General features: G+C 39.9%; 1 protein-coding gene and 1 pseudogene across 1 annotated transcript; one reads left to right on the forward strand and one right to left on the reverse strand.

The window, feature by feature from the left end:
• Positions 1–7,624, forward strand: LOC121951099 (annotated as a pseudogene).
• On the reverse strand, positions 7,135–22,884 carry LOC121951101 (importin-13-like). The gene is made up of 22 exons (XM_042497321.1): positions 22,497–22,884; positions 21,145–21,270; positions 19,506–20,146; positions 18,274–18,414; positions 18,015–18,156; positions 17,059–17,225; positions 16,741–16,861; positions 16,448–16,595; positions 15,077–15,258; positions 14,976–15,002; positions 14,734–14,868; positions 14,228–14,374; positions 12,578–12,658; positions 12,312–12,449; positions 12,101–12,197; positions 11,385–11,437; positions 11,221–11,287; positions 10,830–10,888; positions 9,775–9,864; positions 8,865–9,046; positions 7,910–8,036; positions 7,135–7,332 (listed from the first exon to the last, which is right to left on the reverse strand). The coding sequence occupies exons 1-21, from the start codon at positions 22,563–22,565 to the stop codon at positions 7,943–7,945; spliced, it is 2,907 nt and encodes a 968-aa protein (XP_042353255.1). The 5' UTR covers positions 22,566–22,884; the 3' UTR covers positions 7,135–7,332; positions 7,910–7,942.
• Positions 22,885–22,910: the final 26 nt, after the last annotated feature.

Here is a 22,910-nt window from a genome sequence, read left to right on the forward strand (position 1 = left end):
ATCTTTGTCGCGAACATAAACAACACCAGTGAGTCGCGTTGGCGTTTTGATGTACCGCTGCTTGGAAGAAAGCGACAACAGTCTCCTCGCTGCAGCGCCGAGCTTTTCAACCGAAGATGACAGTTGATTTGGTCACCTGAGCCGCCGTGTCAGTCGGGTAAGAGAGCTGTGTTGTCGAGCAGCAGCGGGGTCGTCAGCTGATGTTACACTGTAAATGGGTTGTTGTGTGTGCGAGCACGATGCCATGACAACGACGCGGCTGTCATTAGCGCTTTGTTGAGCTGTTTGGCGATTTTACCTCGAAATGTATCTGATTTTTGGACGAGCGAGACACAGAAAACGCGGTCTTTAAACCGTGTAACGACAACATGAGTACCACCTGTCATGCGCTGACATGCACAGACACCGTGCTAACCAGGCCGTTTGGTGTGTGTGTGTGTGTGTGTGTGTGTGTGTGTTTGAAACGAGCGTGCCTGTATCTCCTGAAGTAAGCTAGCCCTGTTTTTCCACAGAGATGGGGATCCAGAGTGGATTTCCTCAACGGGACGGAGCGGAGGTTTAAACGGGGGCGGGGAGGGCAGCAGAGGGGCCTTGCTGCTCGTCAGCCCTGAGGAAATGGACCAAGAGTACGAGAGACGGCTACTGAGGCAAATCAACCACCAGAACCTGCCGACAGAGGCCCGCCTGTCAAAGGTGACATGCAGTCACATACATCATGTCTTTGTTGACGCACGCTAACTTGTAACTGTGTTTATGACAGCTGGGTGAGACTGGAACTTAATAAATTAGCTCTCTCTACCCAAACACAACTGTGGAAAGTAACATTTTACTCAAATATTGTGTTAAAGTACAACTTTAAGGCACTTATACTTCACTTACTTTACACTTCTACTCCTTCTACTATTTTTTTACATCACTCAATTTATCATAAAGCTTCAGTATCGAGTTTCACACCTTACTGTCATCTAGGTTTTATATTATGCACCTTGCTGTTTTCTAATTTTTATATTTTGCACCTTTGCCATTACCTAGTTTATGTATTTTTCACCTAACCATGCTTTAATTTTTATATTTTACACCTTACTGTTATCTAGTTTCTACATTTGCACCGCAGTGTTCTTTACTTTTTATATTTCGCACCTTTCCACCTTGGTGTTTTTTTTTTTGTAAGATATTTTTGGGGTGTTTTTGCCTTTAATTGATAGGACAGCACAAGTGTGAAATAGAGAAAGAGAGAGGGAATGACATGCAGCAAAGGGCCGAGGCCGGAGTTGATCCCGCGCCTGCTCTATCCACTGAGCCACCAGGCGCCCCCACTAAATGGTTTTGATATTTTTCAACTTATTGTCATCTACAAGTAGTTTTTATAATTTGCCCCTTACTGTTATCTAGTTTTTATAATTTGCATTTTATTTTCATCTAATTTTTGTAACTTGCACCTTCCTATCATCTAATTTTTATGTTTTGCATGTTCACATCATCTAGTTTTTATATTTTACTTATTATTATCTAGTTTTTAAAAAATCTTTTACACCTTACCAATATCCAGTTTTTATATTTTGCATCTTACTGCCAACTAGTTTTCATTTTTGCACCCTAGCGTTATCTATTTTTTATATTTTGCACCTAACTGCTAATTAGATTTTGTATTTTGCTACAACTACTGTGTTATTTACCTTACCTAATCATTGACGATTCAGATACAAAATGAGAATCAACTCAATTACAAAACCACCCCACAGTTTTTTTGCTTTAAGCACTAAAACTTTTATACATGTACTTTTTTTAGACTTGCAGAGACTCTGCCCTCTGCCAGTATTTTCTTATTTTCTGTGTTCATTATTAAATGGTTGGCAACCATGTGTCAGACCTCAAGCAGCAGGCATCCGAGAGGCACTGCGCTGAAAAAACGCAAATGTACTGAGGGGAAATGGAAAATGAGAGTGAATCTTGGGTTGGCTTCACTTTAGCTTTTACTGCCGAGCAGTCAACAAACAATAATCCTTAGCAGTTTACCTTTAAGTAAAGTATTTAAGGACTTCTTCCACAACTGCCCAAATGTTATGTATGAGCAGGGAGTAAGACAGAAATTAAAATGCTCTTGAATAATATTGCTCAATAGTAATAAAATCACCCTGCTGGATTTTCTTTTGTGGTTTCACTGTCATTCTTTGTCCATCAGTGTGTGAGTGCTACCTGCAGTCCTGTCAGCGTGAAGTCAGGGGACCGCTTCATTCCCACACGCGCTGGAAGCAACTGGAGCATCAACTTCCACTATGCCAACGTGAGTCTGTTCTTCATCCTCTGAGTCAGCTAATCACTTTTACGCTGCTCTCCAAAAACGCAGCTTGATAATCAGATGTACTCTTTCTTTTCTCTCTTTAGGAGAACTGTCGCTCCCCAAATCAGAACCATAAAGCAAAGGATGCAAATTCAGACTCAAGCAAAGGTCAGACATGTGTACTTCTCATGAATTATCCCAGTTGTGTCCTAAATTATATCTCTCCATAGCTTTTGTTCCATCATCTTTTTCACTTCCACCCCTCCAGATGCCGTGGCGTATGCTGCCCTGTTGAGGAATGAGCTACTGGGGGCGGGCATAGAGACAGTGCCGGACCCTCACACAGACGACAGGCGGCACGCAGTCCTCTCTCAAGACTCTCACAGCCTTTTTAGGGTACGAGTCACAAAATAATGGTTATTTAATTCCAGAGTAACTTTTTTTCTAATGGCTCCTTGAAGTAACTAATGTAGTAATAATTATAATAATAATAATAATAATGAAGAAGAGGAAAAACTTTATTTATAGAGTGCTTTTCTTACAAGGTATGCAAGTCCAAGTGCTTCACAATAAATATGCAACACAAAAGTAAAAAGACAGGCAAGTTTTAGACAATCAAAAGACAGTCAACGATAAAATAAAATATATGAGTGAAAGTAAAAAGTAACAGAGACCAGTAAGAGTAGAAAAATGAGAGTATTAATAAAAAATAAATAATTTCAAGAATTGCATAATAAAAGCTATACTAAATAAATATAAAATGTTTTTCAGCAGTTGTTTCAATATGTTCTCCAAGCCTGCTCTCTCTTATAGCTTTTGGAGAGGGTTTCCATAATTTATGAAGAATAGTTTTCAAAAGCTGTGCTGCCCTATTTTTCTTGTGCGTTAAATGTGTGCATTTAAAAAGACAGGGGTCATGAAGGTTTATAAAACAACAGAGTCTGCAAAAAAAAAACAGTAAAAGAACCTTAAAAATCATTTCTAAAAAGATACTTGGGAGCCAATGGATTATAGCTAAAACGCAGTAAATATGCTCCCTCTTCCTTGTTTAAAGTCTAGTCTCTTTGTTAGAAATGACGTCACTATAAAATCTGCTTTGTGTGTTCATTCTCCACGGTACATCTGTCCACACTAAGAGAGTGCCTTTCGATAGCGATAATGAAAGTTCATGCCCTTACTCTCCCTTTCTCCACTTAGTAACAAGAGTATGACTTATTTCACCTGCTGCACCAATGAACAGACATGACTGTTTAAATTGTTGCGGTGAGATTAATGTAGCTTTCCCTGTTTCTATCCTCAATGTTTCTGTAGTCACAAGCTGCTCCGCTCCCCGCGTAAACCAGCCGTAAGATCTCCAAGATCCCCTTCAAAGTGCTGGATGCTCCGGAGCTGCAGGACGATTCTTCTACCTCAACCTGGTAGACTGGTCAGCAGGCAAACTTGCTCAGTGTCGGCCTGGGAGCCTGCGATTATCTACCTGTGGAGTGCCTGCACCAGTCAGGTCAGAGGAAAACTTACGACACTTTGTTTATAGTTTGAGTTTTATAGTTAAGTTTGTTCTCAGTTGATGCTCCTCAAAAGGGAAGGTAATTAAGTCTGTGTCTGATCAGCCTGAGATAAAGGGGAAGTGGTTAATGAATGTACTATGTGGCTTAACCCACCCAAGTGACAAGATTATGTGACCTTTCAGTGGATGGAGACTCCGTTACAGTCAGTTTGTTGGAATGAAGAGGGTGGAGCAGCCAGAACTAAATCTATTGCCAGTTTACAACAGTAGTATGTGATAGAAAATGAACTGTTTGTAAAAAGAAATAATGGGAAAATAACAGTGTGTGTGTGACTCTTGTCCTATCATCAGGGGAGTCTTGTTGCCGTCGGTACCCACAAGGGTTACGTTCAGATCTGGGATTGCAGCAGGAGGGAGGGAGGAAGCTAACCAGCCTGGAGGGTCACTCAGCACGTGTAGGTTCAGTCATAGCCGGAGGGGAGTGGGAATTAAAAACTGCTGCTTGAAATCTGTTTGCTGCTTTTTAGCAGACAAAAAAATATTATAAAGGGAATAAAGGAGAGTTATCCAAACAGTGGTTTTGAATAGAATTTGATTTTTTTTTTATTCCAACATATGCTGATATGCTGTATATTGCACCACCAAAACATGTTTGTGCTATTACACTTATTAGAAATACCAAAAGGATTCTTGATCGCCACAGTGAAAATTGAGACCGCCCCACCCCCCCTTTTTGCTTAGGTGCTCTGGCGTGGAACGGAGAGCAGCTGTCGTCTGGGAGTCGGGATCCGAGTGATCCTACAGCGGGACGTCAGAACTCCCCCCTCGGCGAGAGGAGGCTTCAAGGTCACAGACCAAGAAGTGTGTGGTCGCAAATGGTCTCCCGACCACCAGCACCTCGCATCACGGCTTTGGCAATGACAACAAGGTGAGAGGGTTTAAACCTCAACCTTTTATCAGAGACTTTTAAAGTGACATAGATCCTGATTCTAAACCTCAAATAATCCGACACAGTAAAAGTGAACATATTGAAGATGAGCCGTTCCTTGTTGTTCAGCCTGCCAGTTGCTGTGTGGAACAGTTCCAGCCTCCTCCCCGTGCAGCAGTACAGTGACCCACCTGGCAAGCAGTTAAGTGGCCATCGCCTGGTCCCCACACCAACATGGGCTGCTGGCTGTCAGGGGGGTGGCACCGCCGACCGCTGCCTGCGCTTCTGGGAACACCCTTTGAAGGGTCAGCACTGCAGAGCACAGATACAGGCTCCCAGGTCTGCAATCATGGCATGGTCCAAGCACACGCCAACGAACTGGTGAGAAGACACACACAAATGTAAAATACCAGCCTGGAGATGCAATCTTTGTGTTAAAGAAATTGTTGGCCAGTTTACGGAAAATGACAGTCAATAAAATGTCATTTTATTGGTAAAAATAAATAATATCATCATCCTTGATTTATATTGTTATATATTGACAAAAAAAGTTACATCTTTTGATAAAATCCAAGGTTTCCCAGACATTATTCAGTTGTGTTGACCTGCACAATTACAACTTCTGCTACCATGTGTTGGTTTTATATTTTTTGGAAACTGGACTATTCATTAGGAGCACCATTATTACGATATCCATACCATTCAGTTATTCTCTGCGCCTCACTCTCTGAGCACAGAGTCCACTCTTGGCACAGATGGAGCAGCAGAATGTCAGACGCATTGATAAGCGAAACTTTTACCAGGCCATTGTGCCTGGGTCTAAATAAGTTTGATCTTTACTCGCAGCGGCTGCTCCTCATTATCCATCAGGATCTGATCAGTTCTGACTGGATCAACAGATCAGGATATCCACCCCCCCCCCCCCCCCCCCCCCCCCCCCCCCCCCCCCCCCCCCCCCCCCCCCCCCCCCCCCCCCCCCCCCCCCCCCCCACCCCGGAAAACCCCAAACTCTTTTAAACTGCCTGCTGAGGGAAAACAAAGAACTCGTTGACCAGTGCCTGTACTGCGCACGGACCCACAGAAGCATGCAAACTAAAAAAAAAAAAGAGTGGTCATTAGACTGACGATTACGAGGACACACGCACATAGATAGAATGTTCTCTGCTGTGGGAAACACTCAAAAGATAAATAACCTAGACCCATGTGAAATGTGTTTGTTTTACACAATATAAAGGTAGATAATGTGTGTAACTGTTATAACATTATCAGAAAATAAATAATATATCAGTGTAGAGTTGTCCACATTAAATTGCATTTTTGTCTAAAATGTATGAAACATTTTATATAGTTGGAAACTCTACTGTTATACTGAAAGTTATTTCTAATACCAAACATCACAGCAAGTATAGAACTCCAGAGGAAGTAGACATTACAGAGATTTTGTATTTTCAGTTAATTTTTGATTTTTATCTTTTATCTTTGTTTCCAGGTGAGCATCACTCATGGCTACTCTCAGAACCAGATCCTGGTGTGGAAGTATCCGTCGCTAACACAGGTGGGCCAAGTTGAACAGGACACTCCTACAGAGTGCTGTACCTGGTAAGACTGCATGTTTTAAATGACATTCAGTGTCAGTTGTACCAGAACTACTATACTAACTTATTCCTGTTTTTAGTCTCTGAAATGCTCAGGAAACATACATGTGTGTGTTTTTTTATACATACATCATTTAAAGGTCATAAAGTATGTGAGAAAAAGATTTTTAAAAAAAGTAATTGTTTATTATGTGATTAAAAATGTCATGAAAAGGTCCACTGTATATGTAAGGTGATTTTTTAAAAACTATTTTAAAAGTAATCATTCAAGAATTCATAGTCGTATATTGACCACTCAAAATCAGCTTTATTTTGCCAAATATGATTGCACATTACATGGAATTTGACTCTACTTTTTTTTCTGGAACAAGCTCCTCTCAGCATTTTGAATAGACTTTTTCTGAATAAGTTCCAAAAGTTTCCCGCTCTCACCAGTTCTCCTCTCTGTGCCCTTTTCAGGCTGTGTCACAACTGATGGGGAGGCCATTGTTACAGGAGCTGGTGATGAGGACACTACGTTTCTGGAACGTCTTCAGTAAGACACGTTTGCACCAAGGTACAATATTTTTTTTACAATTAAAAAGCCACATAGCCCTTATATACAATTCATTAAAACATAAAAAAGCCACCAAACCAAATCTTTAGTCATTTTAACATTCTTTCAAAATGAACATTCTCCTGACCAAAAAAAAAAAAAAACAAGCAATTATGGGTTTAGTGACAATATGACGTAGTTTGATCATTTTTGACCACTATTCGATTCCTCTCTGTACCCAGGAATCAAAGTCAGTGCTGAACCTCTTCACAAGAATACGATAGTGAACAGCCGGGTCAGGAATGGTTTCAGGAGCAGCCTACTGAGCTTTGGTTGAAATGCACCAACGACATTCACAGACTAGTCCTTAGAGCCCTCTCATCCCAGTGCACCAATCACCACTACGACGGTCCTCCTCAAATCCATGTTTTCTACAATGGATGCAGTCCCAACTTCCAACAACTGCCATCCCTCACAGTGACATCACTGATTAAAAAAAACAACAAAAGACTGTCAGGACATGTTTGCTTACAAGAAGTCGGTTATGTTATCTTTTTTTCTGTTGTGAAAGTAATGAAATTGTTTTTATTATATAACAGCAAAAGTAAACATGTACAAAAGTTCTTAGCTATATAATGTAACATCACATTTTTAAAAAGCTGCGTGTCTGTGTGTGTATCTACCTGTGAGAAGAGAAGTAGACAAGAAGTATACAACAGAAGAGAAACAATAAATAAGTGAGCATGCAAACAGTTGCTCATGCTGCTGCAAGAGTAAACTGTTTATTGGTGTCCTTTAGTGGAGGTTTGGATCCATGCCCGGAGATAAGTGAAGGGCAATAAGCCACTTTTTCCTTTCATTTAATCCCGCTTGTGAATTTACAATGGTGTTTTATCAAAAACATGTTTCACATAGGTCCACTCATCCTGATAACAAGCCACTTAGTTTGTGTTTTTGCTTTGGTTAAATACAAGTATTAAGGTTATTCTAATGTAACTTCTCAAGTGAACAGTCCTGCTTGGCATCATTTATCATAGAAGCAGACTTTCTTTTGATTTGTTACCTTGTCTTGAACGTTGAGTGCCACCAGCTCAGTCTAGTAATTTGAGTATCCAGACCCCTGGAGGCCCCGACAGAGCAGAGAAAACTCCTTCACAATCTCTTTGATGCGACGCTTGTTGTTTTGCTCCCTGGAAGAAAGAACCATATATTAATGTTTTTTCCTAAACATGTTTCAGACAATTTTGTGTCTCCTTGACACAAATCTGCTATCCAAATTAATGATGAGTGTGATAAGCATATGCTTTATTTCCTAAAAAAAATCAGTGATCCGAGTGAAATGTAAAACATCATGGCCATTATTCCAAATTAAATGGAATGGTATAAATTTGTGATGAAAAGCGTTGCAGCATGGTTTGGCAAAAAAAAGTGATAAAAAAAGTTATTTAAAAGTATGACAGGAAATTGTTGAAAAATTGTCAAAGAACAGTGGCACATAAAAGTGTAATAACAAATGGCTATAGTATAATATGAAACATAAATCTGATTTACAAAATTCTAATAGTAGAGTACTGCATAAGAATGTCAAACCTTGTAATAGTATAGTGCGAGTTAAAAAGCAAATAAATAAAAAACTTGTGAAATGAAATAAAAATATTACTCTAGTATAACATACAAATGTGATTTTTAAAAAATGTATAGCACAATATGAAATGGAATGGGGAAAAAAATATAGTATAAACTGACATTAAATCCCTTCCCATCGATTTTACACTCCCAATTATTTTCAAGTAAATAAATCATGCACCTATACGAAAATATAGAAAGTCTATAATGTGTTAAACCACTTTTGCATGTTCGAAAGTGTGATTTAGATGAGGATGACATGCAAAACAGTCAAGATATCTTTTTATGAAGATTGTTCGTCATTTTTGCTCTCTTGAATGACAAGTTTTCTTACAGTACTTTCCTTGAAGACACCAATAACAGTGCAGAAAAACTGACAGGTATATTATTACCTCAGAAGCTGCTGACTGAAGGTGTGTTTCTGCTCTGTGGAGACTTGGGCCGAGGGGAATCCTGGAGTCTGTAGTGTTTCTTTCAGCCACTGAGACAGCAGAGCTGGACAATGTCTGTTCAGACTCAACAACACCTCGGAGAAGTGATCAATCAGACTGCGAGGTGACTCACCTCCAACTGCCTGAGACAGAAATAAAAACAGACAGCATGCCCTCTATTAGAAGACTTTTGGTGGTGGTTTAAAATAGGACTACATGTTAGGAGTTAACTGTGTACACTGGTTTATTAACAGTAAGTTTATAAAAAAGTGAAAAGCTGATCTTCAAATCAGTATTTAGAATTGCATTACATAGTGCACTTACGGGGATACACAACAGGTTAAACTTTTATCTCATAGACATCACCATCAAACTTCCTGAGTTTGATTTTTTACATCAAGAAATAACACTTTTGACACATTTTTAACACATTTTTGAATAACACGTTTGGGGAAATGTTATGTTTAGATATGAAAATGAGGCACTGGCTTATTAAATATGCTGTAATTTACATACATTTCCAGAAGCGAAAACTGAACATTGAATAAAGCCAGGTTCAAAATTCTTATTTTATTGTGTTAAGATGTTAGAGTCAAAGGTTTTGACATAGTGCATTTTGGATATTTCTTTTTATCATTTTTTATCACCTCATTAAGCAGAAAATACTGTCAACAGCTGTAAAAAAAAAAAAAAAAAAAAGTTGTCATGTTAGGAATAAATTGTTATCAAGCTACAAACTAACAACTTGAAAAAGGAAGCAAAACAGCTTGAAATCTCCAAACTTACCAGTGCATGAAAAAATGTTTTCATCTGAAGTGTTTCCCCTTATGAAAATATTTGTATATTTAGATGTGTCTAATAACAGGCTCACCTGTAGTATGGCCTCTGTCAGAAGCTTTCCATCCCTCTGCAACACTTCACCAAACAAGGGCATGTCTTTACAACGTGGCAGCATCTCTGTCTGCCAGGGGCAGGACAAAAATCATAAGCATATATGAGCTGATGAGTTGAATAGATATTTTTAAAAAAATAACAACTATAGTTTAGGGACTGTGCGTTATCTATAGAGGCCAGGGAGCAAAATGTGGGAGGCACATCACTGTGAAAGGGACTTATGTTTTTTTATTTCATTTTGGCTTAGGAGTACAACATACAACTTTAAATAATTTTACTACATTTCAGTACATTTGTGTGTTTTGTGTGTTTCGGACATGTAATGTAAACCTTTCTACAGTGATGTTGTGTTTCTACTGCTTAAGCAGATGGAGAGAAGGTGGATGGCCTGGCAAGTACATGAGAACCACAAACAATAAACCTGGTGGTGATTTAGTGAGTTATTGCTGTGCTTCTAGCAGCTTTTAGGAAAGAAAAGTATTTTTTTGGGGGGGGGGGGTTATATATCGCTGTATTTCCAGCAGAGATTGTGGTTCCCAAACTTGGTATTTTTTGTGTATTTTAAGCGTAAACATGATCTCTTTTGCCTAAATCTACACCACATTAACCACAATGTGAGGTTTACAAGAATCCGCTACAAAATGACATGCAAATGTAACATATCCCTTGAGTTGCACACAGCGCACACATTAGTTTTGTGATGATGCCACTGTAGGGAGGATTTGCTTTTGTTTTTCAGAAGTGAGCTGTTTATTTTGTCGATAACTCTTACTCTCTCTGTTGTTTTATCATTGTTTTGGCCTAAATACTGTTCAGGTTTGGAGCGACTATCTTAACAAATGGTTATTTATTGTGAAAGGAGGGTCATGCATTTTACCAAGAGAGACACTCAGCTCAGGAAAAAACATTTGTAGCTCCAGGGAGGGTCAAGCTGATAAAAAAAAGAAAGAAAAATCCCACCCCATCCCCTTCTCTGATAAATAAAGAACAGTCCTTAACAGTCAAAACCTGAACATTTCTGTCTCAACTTACAAAGAACAGAGTTGCAGCTTTCACTGTGGGTGTCTCTGGGAACTTCAATGATAGGATTCCTGGAAGAAACAGTTTTTTAAATGAATGTTTCAGCTAATAAGTCACATGAATGTTTGACTCAGGCAGAATTTCAAGATCATGGGACTCTAAAGACAAAAATGCTTCAGAGAGAAAGACAGTGTTTTGATTTTGACCACAGTAATTTGTAAAAAGCCCAAGACAAAGTGAAATTTCAAAGTGCATTGAGGCAAAAATAAGTTTTTAAAAAATGGTTAAATTATCTCATACCATCAATGTGAATAAGCATGTATGCCAACTTTTTAAAATTTACCGGTGTTTAAATACCTCCCCATCCCCAATAAAAAAAAGGAAATGATATGATGATACTCACCACAGTAAAACAGCGCCTTGGCATCCAACTGGTCAGACAAGTACATATCAGGCTTCCTTTTAAGAATCTAAATGAACAAAACATAATTCAATAGTATATAGATTTAAATAAGTCTTCTGTGTGTTGCAGACGTGTGTAACAATGGCTAATAATATTCAACGCACCTGAGCATGAAGGTGCATAAATGATTCTGCAATATCGGGATGATCCCGCGGACCTTTGAAATGAACATAAGATGAGACAAGATTAACATATGTCTAAAAACTAGAATGACCGCCTTGCGGTTGTATGGCTCTGCGAACCACTCAAACTGTGAAAAACATTGATGCTTCACACACATGTTCCCCCCAGCAGCACAGGAGATCTGATCAGCACATTTTCAAGGTGTGCACTCAAAATTAGTGCCACCAATTCAGTATCTGACCAAATGTCTCCCCTTCTGTTTGTGAGCTATAACGTTGAGTAATGGATAGAAAAATGTTTTTGCTGAACATAATGATGTCATAGTTGACCTTTTTGATATAAAACGTCATCATTTCATCTCATTAGACAGTTGTGTGAAGTGTTGTCATAATTACATATAAATTTTTGATTTATGGCCAAAATCATGTTTTTTGAGATCACAGTGACTTTTGACCACCAAATTCTAATCACTTCATTCTTAAGTCAACGTTTGTGTCAAATTTGAGGAAACCCCCTCGAGGCCTTTTTTGAAATATCACGTTCACGAGAATGAGATAGACAAGGTCACTGTGACCTTGACCTTTGCTAAACTTTGAAGAAATTCCTTTAATGTGTTCTCAATTAAGGCGGACAACATGATAACTCATAGCTGGTGCAGAGGCATAAATAGTAGAATTTCTTTGCAGGTGTTTATTACCTTGCTGAAATATAGTAAGTGTGGCAGAAGTCAACACCTTAATGAGGCTTTTGATGTTAGAGATGTGGTGTTCCTCTCCAGCAAATATGTGAACCATCTAAAAGAAAGAGAGAGAAAGAGAATGACAACTGATCCCAAAAAATGTTCAGAGTCTTTATCTCAGTTTAGAGGGATAATGCTTTTATTAAGGTCCTGATCTGTGGGGGTGTACCTGCCGCGCCAGGTCCAGAGCTGAGGCTTGTGGGTAGGTGCTATAGATCTGCCCCAGCATCTCACACAGCTGAGCCACCATGGGCCCGAAATCATGTAGGAGGGTTCGGACTGACTTATCAAACACCCCGCACACTGCCTGTAGAGGGAAACAGGGGGAGAGCTGAGTCAGTAAACACACACATACGTAGATGATGATCATACATGCACACACACAAACAACATCATACACATACGTATTTATGCAGATAAAAGACACCTTCCTACCTCTACTACATCTGAGTCATCCAGCCACTTGCTGAGGATGGTTTGGATCAGGGTGAACACTTGCTGTAGCACAACAACAACCTAAAAAAAATATATATTATTTTTAGTTTTGTAATTGCAGCATATTTGATATTTTAGATGTTCAGAAATATTGATGTGAAAGGCCCATTCTGAGGGCTGATTAACAAAACCACTATTTGACTGGTGTTTTAGGAAACAGTCTGCCCAAGTAGATTTTTTCAATTCCATTTACTGCAGCTATACACACTATTTTTTAAGCCATTTGAGACATAATTTGGGAAAAACATGATAGTTGCCAATCATGCTGTAGAGCCTGCATTAGTGCTGAGCAGAATACTCAGATGAAATTAGTATCCAGTGGAGATAATGTTCAAAAATCACGAGTAAAACGTGTCAATATGGGACTCATGATGACAGAAAATCCTTCATCGAAATTTGGGATACTTATCAAAAGTGATCTTAAGCTCAATTCTAAGGTTGTTCTGTGAATAGTTTTTCACAAATAATAAATACAGGATCTTTTGATTTCTATATAAATTTCAGTCTCAAAATATCAACTTCCAATGAGGTCGCTCTCACCTCTGACTCTAATCCCACCCACTCTTGGTTAAACAACACCCCTTCTAAGTAGGATATAAATACAGTTGGCTGAATAGATACAGATGAAAATGCATTCCCTTATCCAAAGCCTACATGCTATTTTGCATGTAATTGTTCTCTGATTGTCTGACGTTCAACTCTGCGCTGTTTTGCTATGGTTTCCAGGTTGAACGACATGTTTACACAAAACAGTATGAGAGGTATGGTTTCTCTAATTTGATGGGTGTGTTAGAGGTATACTCAATCAGCAGCAACATGTGTATCCACCAATTTCTAGCAGAGCTTGACTTGTATACCTGTACATAAAATTTTGGTTTTTATCTCACGTTTGCTTTGGCAATGCAAACATGCATTTCCCATGTGAATAAAGCCCATTTGAGTTCAATTAAATTCAATCCTGCAACACACAACAGAGTTCAGCCAGTCATCACCAGCTGGTGCTTTTTAAATAAACATTTTTTTCCGTTTTGTCTGGGCTGAGTGCAACCCAGAACACAAGTGTTGAGGATGAGTGTCACCTCTGCAGCCAACAAATTGCTCAGATTGTTTTTTAAGTCACATAACATAATAGGAAAGTAATTTGGTGTAAACAGCATCTCTAATTTTGAAACCTATTTTTATTATACTATGCCAGAGTAGAGTCCACTGAATTTGTTTTTGTCCGATTTGATCCATGCCGTAATATTCTGAGCTGCTGTACTTGCAAATATGTAATAATTGTGGTATTGGTATGCGCTGATTTGAATCTTTGGCCTAAAGAAAAACATTTAGTCTTTTAAAGTTTCTGTAAGACCAACATGGTAAGATTATCAACATTTGCAAATATTATTTTCTAAACGACATTAAGTTGAAGGTATTTTAAAAATCAGGGCTTTTGAGAGCACATTTTGAGCTGGAGACCCAGACGCCATCCCCTCAAACTCCGCCTCTGATTTCACAGAATTCAGATACAGTAGCTGGTATAATATTTGATAACTGGCCTCATGGTATCCACGTTGATAGGTACGCAGTTTTTATGGGTAAACTTACTGGATTGCGTGTGCTCTGTGAGGAAGTGAGTCTTGGGCTGGGTGCTCCCTCTAAGCTTTCTGCTTGTCTGTTGATGTCCAGAGTGGTAAAGAGACTGGACAGCATCCCCAGGATGTGGATAATAGACTGTTTGTTAGCGGTATCAGGCTGTGAAGGGAAACAATGATGGTTTTGATGAGTTAATAACAGTGAAATTTGAAGAAAAAGTATTGTCAAAATGTGACAGTGGTTGTGAAAGCAAAGAGCATTTTTTTAACCTGTTTTTATTGTAAAAGTTGTGTCAAAAAGCTGCAAAAATGCTGCAATAAATATATATTTTTTTGCACTTTAATTGAGCATCAAAATAATAAAGTGGTTCTAATGTGCTATTTTTGTAGTATACTTCAAGTATGATAAACTGTCTTGATTTATTCAGTTTGTACTAGGGCACAATCACCTCTACCACAGTTTTTTATTTTAGTTTTTGTGGGTTTTCTGTGGAAGTTGCATAAGTTTCTTTGGTGTACCTCCTGCTGGGCCAGTGTATCCAGCTGCTGGATGTGAGGGGTGATGAGCGAGTGAAGTCTGCCCAGAATCTCCTCTACTGGCAGGGCGGACAGGAGGAAACCCAGAGCCTGCATCAGCCACATGCACTGGCTGCTCTGTACACAGACACACAGAAACACTTACACCACACATCGTGCATGATGTCCTCACAGAGACACTTGTTACATTTGCGGTTGAATACTGTTGATAGCTGTTTACTCACCTTGTGGATTTCTTTTACCAGAACATCCTGCAGAGAAACACAGGAGTTAATGCAAAGAGATTAATCACAGAGATGTTACAAAAAGAGGTTTCTTGTCTGACCTGTGACACAGTCAGGATGTCCTGAGCATATGGGCTGAGGTCCTGTCTACACTCCCTGCAGATCCTCTTCAGAGTGGACACACTCGACACAGACAGCTCTGCCTTCACAAGGCCCTGAAGCACCATGGGTAATACGCCACCTATCATCACGGGATGGTCAGCCAGCCACTCGGCCAGGGATCCTGGCAAACAGGGGAAATTCAGTAATGGGGTGCACGTCATGTAAATAAGTCTGTTATAGCGGAGTCCAGACAAAAAGACAAAAATGTCCATCTATGGCCATTAACAGTCCTTGCTGAAATTTGTGAAATTCTGCTTTACAGGGTGTGTACCTTTTTTTCCCCATTTTTTTACATCATCCTGCAGCTTTCCAGTTGACGTACTCCAGTCAAAGTACGTTGGTTTTAGCTTCAAAATGCTAGTTTCCAAAACCCTGCTAAAACGTTTTCTCACGTGACCTGATGTGAGGTTCTATATGATAATATTGTTACAAATAAACCCTGAGCCCCTCTAATGTACCTCTTTGTGACTGAGACAAGCCGTCTTTGAGAAATGTGTGTCATCAATCTTCCAAATAGGGATGGCATCATGTCCAGCTTTCATGACATGATTAACGGGGCCAAAAAAGTTCATCTAAACAATATTACTGCAATATTAAAAGTAAATTTGAAGATTAGAAGGCATTGGGGGGAGGGAGACAAAGAGAGAATGGAAGGAAACATAAAGAATTTAAGAGGCGCTTGGTTATTGACACGACATTGTCATATGTGTCTTATAAACATGATATCAGTATTTTATTTTTAAATATCACATTTATTGTAAATACTAGTATGACGCAACATCCCGACTTCCGAATTGGCTATATTCCTCTAACCCCCACGGCAGCAAAGCAATGTACTTCTGTGGATGCCATGTTAATTAAGATATGAAAGGCATACAACACAAACAAAGTGACCAATTCAGACAGCAGTAGATGGGCAACTCCAGTGTTCTGAAAGGTAAAAATTACTGTTTTTGTCGAAGGAGTCTGGTAACTTTGAAAAGAGCAATATAACAGCATTAGTTCCAAATCAGACAGAAGTGTCTGATGGCAAAGTGAAGTGTTGAAAATATTCTACTGACTATGGATAAGGACTTCACACACCTCACTACAAAAACTCAAATTAACCCCTGCAGTTATTATTATTACTACCAGAGATCGTTGCTGTACCTACATCACTGATTTTTGCTAATAACTTAGAGGGCATTTTCATTTGAAAAACATAGAAAAGATTGCAGATAGACCCGCCTTTTAATGTAAAACATTAAACAAACTAAAAGTCTTGGGATTATTATTGGGGACAACATAGAAAAGCATGTCTGGGTTTGTACCTATGGTGTACATGACGGTGTCAGCCAGCATGACATTGCTGATGTTGATTCTAGGGATGAGACCAATAAGTCCAGGGATGACATCAGAGTAGTTCACGTCTATCGTCTCAGCTATGGACTGGAAGCCAAACAACAGCGCTTCTGTGTCCTTAAGATGGAGGAAAACAAAGCGTGATATCTGGTCAGAATTTCAAGACAAAAATATATAGATTAAATTTTCTTTTTAAAATACTCTGCAGGTTAAACTTATCATGCATGTTTATGGAGTATGAGTCAGTGATTACTGTCATTACCTGCCATACTGCTGACTGTTGGGGGTCCATCAGCTGTCTGCCCAGCCTGTCGTAAAGATTACTAAGCAGCTCTGCCCCCAGCATTTCATACACATACATCAGAGTGTCAGAAATGTCCACTCTGAAATGCAAAATACACACGATGGTAACATACCGGTTTTTAACCATGCTTGCAGAAATGTCCGCAGAATGATCGGATGGACTGCCATGAAGTTTGCCACAGATATCAAGTTTTGTTCACTTAAATTTTAAGACATTATTTGTGATGAGAGAAGACAAAAATTAAGCAATTAGATCTCCTGTAGTATCTTGTCGTACCTGTAAATTCTGAACTGCTCCTTGTCATCAGAGGACCAGGAGGCGTACTCCTCCTGGGACGGATAGTGGGATTTATGGAGCAGCACGTCCACCAGTTGGAAATAAACTGGCCTGTAGACTTGAAGGTAAACTGCCTGCTTCTCTTCCTCAAATGACAAGATGTCATCCTGAATATGCAAGAAAGAAGTAGAATTAGTGTTAAGTCAAAGAGACACAAAGACACAGTGTCTTTTTACAGCTGGCAGTATCATGCGTCTTGGGTGACTGGACCACAAATGGACAGCTCTTAGTATGTCTGTTCAGATCTCACTTTCCCGCTCTGTATGCACATGAACATGTTCATCATTTCCATTTGCTAATGCTAAATGGGTTGTTGTTCTTACTTGAGGGAGATTTGTCATGCTATAGGCACACTGGTCAGAGTCCACCTGCACACACTAAGTGATAGGCTCAATTGTTAGCCTTACACGGCTGACATTATCTTGCGGATATTAACATTTCTTTACAACAGAGTTGAACTGTTTTGGAATTTGTGTGAATTTTATTGGGACCACCAGGTAGAAAGCGGCTCTGGGAACGGTCCTGCAACACTGTATCTACTGGCGGGGAGTCAGTTAGCAAGGATGTCAGCTAATCAGTGTGGCTCACGACACACTGGTGTACACACTGCTGAAAGACTGTGACCAAATGCAGACCACCTCCGAATGTGGTCTGAGTGATCAGATCTCAAGATGCATTGAGGATGCTTTAGGTATATTCACACCTGTACTTAGAGCTGTTCACTTGTGATCTGATCCCCTCAGATACATGTTAAGAGCAGGTGAAAACAGGGCCATACTTTCACATTTAATGCAAACATGAGCAACTTACAAAACTGAGAGGACATTTCATGTGAAAAAAAATGAAACCAAATGGAAACCTTATGGTTCTACAAAAAATAAATTCCTTGATCTTACCTGCAGAGTGTACCAGAAGGTGAGTGTAAGGGAGCTAGTGGTCTCACTGACTGGGTAGTGCCCAGGGATTCCAGTACAGAAAAGAATCATGTTAACCAAAGCCAGATACTCCTGCCAGCGCTCCACCTGTTCCAACAAAACCCTGTCATACACAAACACATCGATCCAAATTAAGGAATAAGAGCCATTAACTAAAACCAGGTTATAGGAAGACAGCGTGTGTGTGTGTGTGTGTGTGTGTGTGTGTGTGTGTGTGTACCTGGAGTGTGTTTCCCCCATAGCAACGGCAATGCGACAGATACCGTGTGTGGTTTCCATGTCCCCGTCCTGAGCGGCTGTCTTCAGCTGGTCATGGAGACCCAAAACCAGAGGCATCAAGTTCACCAGAGCATCAATATACCTGCAGACACATTTTGTTATTCACACACCTGGAAACTGACACTGACCTTAAAGGGACAATTTGCACAAAACTTCATATTTTTCCTCTTACCTTCAGTGCTGTTTATCAGTCTAGATTGTTTTGGTGTAAAGTTGCAGAGTGTTGGAGATAGGCTGCAATTGCAGGACCAATGCAGTGACAGGAGTAAAGAAGAAAAATTGTATTAAGAATGAAAGTCCTCGTAAGGATGTAGGTGGGCTCATGGATGGGTCAAACAAATACAGAACTTTTACCAAAAGACTAGTGTTCATGTCCTGTGTGAAACCATGTGAACTTTGAGGTATTTTAAGGGACAATGTTACCATGTTTCTTTTCCAAAACTTACCTATGTAAATTTACACTAAGTAAATCACTTTGCGTTAAGTACGTAACATAATTCATGAGGCGCTAATTCATAACAAATTATACAAAACCGTTGTTTGTGCTTTAGGATTTTTTTTATATCATAGGAACCCAAGATAATAGACCTCATTTAGAGCAGTTTAAAGCAGGAACTATTTTCTGTCTACCAAACAACAACCACTAACAATATCATTGCGCAGAAGAAACCGCAAATCTACTCATGGACAAGAGGCTCATGCTTGTGACAGTGCAAGATGTAAAAATTAATGGCGTCCTCCTCGGCTGAACTGTAACATTTGCTTGCTCAGTGGTGCTAGGTGAGCTAGCAGACGTACACTTCCTACTGCGCAGTGAATATAGTTGGCGGGTATAATTCAATAGAAAGAAAATAGTTTCTACATGAAACTGCTCACAACAAGGTCTGTGGATGATCTTGAGTAACCACGTCATGATTTCTGGAAAGAGATATTGATGTTGAGTTTTTCAAAAGTATTTTTGGTACTTTGAGCACTACAAGCCGAGTGCCATCTAGTTCCATTATATTGAGGAGAAGGCAGACATCTCTACAGCCGATATCTCCAACACTCAGATACTCACACCAAAACCTTCTAGATTGATTATTATTACCACAGGTAAGAGGAAAACTATGTATGTCTGATTTTGGGGTGAACTAACCCTTTAATGAACGTATGATGCAGTGTGTTTCTCACCTCTGGCTGTCAGGTTGTGAGATAGCGTTAACTATCGTCTCCACAGCCGTGTCAAACAGGTCTGGGTTGGACAGCGCACTGAAACAGTCCTGAACCAGTTCATGACTCTCCCCTAATGGCACGTCTAGCCCTACCCAGCTTGAAAGGCAGCGGAGCACCTTCTCCTTCACCTGGCTCGAGGAGTCCTGGCTTTGGAGCAGCTGACGCAGCATGGGGCACACAACCGCCCACTCCCCGGCCAGGGCCTCCCTCAGCTGGGCACGACGAACTTGTGCCAGACGGCTGCTGTGGAACTCCTCTGGAAGTACGGTGAGAAGCTCCAGCAATGCCAGGCAGTGCGCATGAGGGTCCTGGGTGGCCTCTGTGCCTGAGGCACCTTCAGAGTCAGACTTTTGTGGTTGGAAGGCCCTCACCATGTCAGCCACTGGCTGGGACCAAGCCTGTGGAATTAAGTTAAGCGCCATAGAGGCCAGGGCAACACACAGCCTGGTGAGCACCATTTTTGGCCCTGAGGAGAAGTGGAGGATGTGGGAGAGGAGCTGCATCCTCAAGCTCTCATGTTGCTCTGTAGAAAGGTCACTCCAGTGACGGGAGATCTTGGTGTGGAGCGTGCTGGCACCAAAAAACTGAACCTCTGGGAGCTGTAAAGAGACAGACTCTTATGGAGATACTGTAATAGATGAAGTTCGGACTTAAAAATGTATGTTTTAACTTAACATGGCAAAATCGTAACATTTTGCAGTTCTGATCAGCACATTAGACATCCACCCTGTCTTTCTTTAAGGTATACTGTGCAGGATTGTCTCACTGTCTCTGAACACACTGACCGGAGAAAGTGAAAGCCTAAACCAGATTCAATCTCATTTGGCATTTTGCCTTGCTATTTTTTTGCTTTTCTGCACTGTGTCTCTTGCATACATGCGGTTTATGGTTTGGCATCTGGTCACTACCTTTTTATAAAGCCCCAACTTTATCTGAGCACTGTGCAGGTACACGCACCTAAATATCCCAGGAACAGAAAACAAGAAAATACAGGCAGAGGGCAGAGTCGCTGTAGAAAAATACACAATGACCTCTAGCAGGTCATCAGTGATGATTAAGAAGGGTTATTTCTGTATGAGTCCATACATTAACCCCATTTTAAAAAGATGAAGGTCAGCAGCTGAGAATGTCAGCAAATTAGGAAGACAATAAGGTCAGGAGCTCCTTACCCTTTAAGCAGAAGAAGCAAATCAGATGTCATATAACAGAGACCGTAAATGATTGTTATTGCTGAGTTATGTCATAGTTATTGTTTATAAACTGCTGCTGACGTGTATGTTATGTGTCAAACTAGAGGCTGACGCTGCTCTGTTGCACATCAGGTTCGTCATGTCTCTTTTGCCTCTGTGATGCCAGCATGCTGTCTAAAATCAAACACTGAAGCGGCATGATTTCGCCCTTGTTTGATTCTCAAAGGATGCATAAAGGAGCGTCTTCATAGCCACTTTAAAGCAATCTCTGTGTAAAAAAGGGCCGATGTTTTCTTTCAGGAATATCCTGCATCGTATACCTTCCACTGCATTATAGTGTCCAATGTTCTTGCACACTTCAATAGTTGCAGTTTTAAAGATGTCTGCGCAGAAGCACAACAACAGACCTTGTCAGGGCCAAGCAGGGCCCAGCAGAACTGCCACGCCTGCGCAGAGGCCTGGGCCTGGGTCAGCCACTTCTGAGCCACATTCTTATTTTCCATTACAGGGTCAAAGTACAGCTGGTAGAGAGCCTGGAGGAGAAGAGAACAACCAATAAAAAGGGAAAAATTATCAAAAATTAATTTGGTAATAACCAGTGGTGAAATGTAACGTACTATGTAAGTATATTTACTCAAGCACTGTTCTTAAGTACAAATTTCAGTTACCCGACTTGAGTATTTTCTTTTCATCCCACTTTATACTTACTTACTCAAGAACATTCCAGATGGCATTTTTTAGCCTATTTCACATCATTTTTTGAACACTTTAGTTAGTGGTTACCTTACAAATTTTTCCATTAAAAAAAAATATGAGAAGAGTGTATAAAATATTAGGTTTTGTTATACATCACCCAACTGTTTATACAAGCATAGCTAAAATTATTAGTCAATTGATTAATTAGCTGACTGACAGAAAGTTAACTGGCAAGGATTTTGATAAACATTTAAGTTGTTTTCTTTTTCTTTTTTCTTTTTGAATAGTTTAGAATTTTGTTTGTGTTTTTTTATTTTTCTGAATTGGGTACTTTTACGTTTCATACTTTAGGTACATTTTTCTGATTATACCTACTTTAACTTCAGTAACATTTTAAATGCAGGACTTATACTTTTTTTTTACAGTGTGGTATTAGTACTTCTGCTTAAGTAAAGGAACTAGATACTTCCTTCACCACTGGTAATAAGTGATGAATAAAGTTTTGATGAGGACATCATAGTGGATCAAAATATAACAATCAATATCCCCATATTTCCCCTCTGCTTTGACTGAGGTATAGTACAACATCTGTGTTTCAGGATGTTTAACAGGTTGATTCATGACGCAATTTATTTCTCTACACAGGAATCACTTTTAGTTGAATGGCTCAGCTACATTAATAATCATACATGCTGGATGTCAGATTGTTTGAATGGAGTTTTGAAAAAAAAAAGTGTTGTCATAGCAACTAATCCAAGGCACATGGTGTTAGTTATTATTAGGACAGCATATGCTTATAGCTGGTATCATGTTACAAAATGTCCAGCTCGTCTTATCTCTCTATGTTGAAGTAATTAACAAACCAACTCCTAGCGAGCGAAATTGCTGTTGTTTATCTATTACTTGAGTTATCAAATAAAATGAATATAGATATGAGATTTCTTTTTGACAAACATATGTGTTCAAATACGTGTTCTCAATGTTACTACAGAGGCTCAATCTGAAGGCATAGCTCAGTAAACAGTCAACCAGTGAAATGTCTGTTTGTTGAGGAGTTACTTACCGACTCTACATTTTCCACCGTCAACTCCAACCCCACCGGGTCGTCTCCCGGATTGGCTGGGGGCTCCATCTGGTGCAACGTGAAGGTGCCTCCCTTGTTGCACTTCTCTCTGAAATTAAAATCTGATCGGCAAACAAAAAGAAGTGGTTACAAAAGGGGACACTGTCCTCTAAAGTGTGTCAAAGCACGCTGCCAGAGGACGCAGCGGGTCATTCAGCTGTCCATACAGTACACATGTGGGCAGTGCGCTCAGGCGTGACGACACATTGACCTCTGTGGGGGGCTGAAAAAAAGTTGTCTCACATTACTACCAGCTGACACATGTTCACCTATCACCGTTTAATGTCTGTATACCATCATTGCCGACAATAATCATGAATACAGTCAAACTTGCGCTCTACAACACGCGCCCCT

Source organism: Plectropomus leopardus, chromosome 12 (assembly GCF_008729295.1).
Source record: "Plectropomus leopardus isolate mb chromosome 12, YSFRI_Pleo_2.0, whole genome shotgun sequence".
NCBI classification, from domain to species: Eukaryota; Metazoa; Chordata; class Actinopteri; order Perciformes; family Serranidae; genus Plectropomus; species Plectropomus leopardus.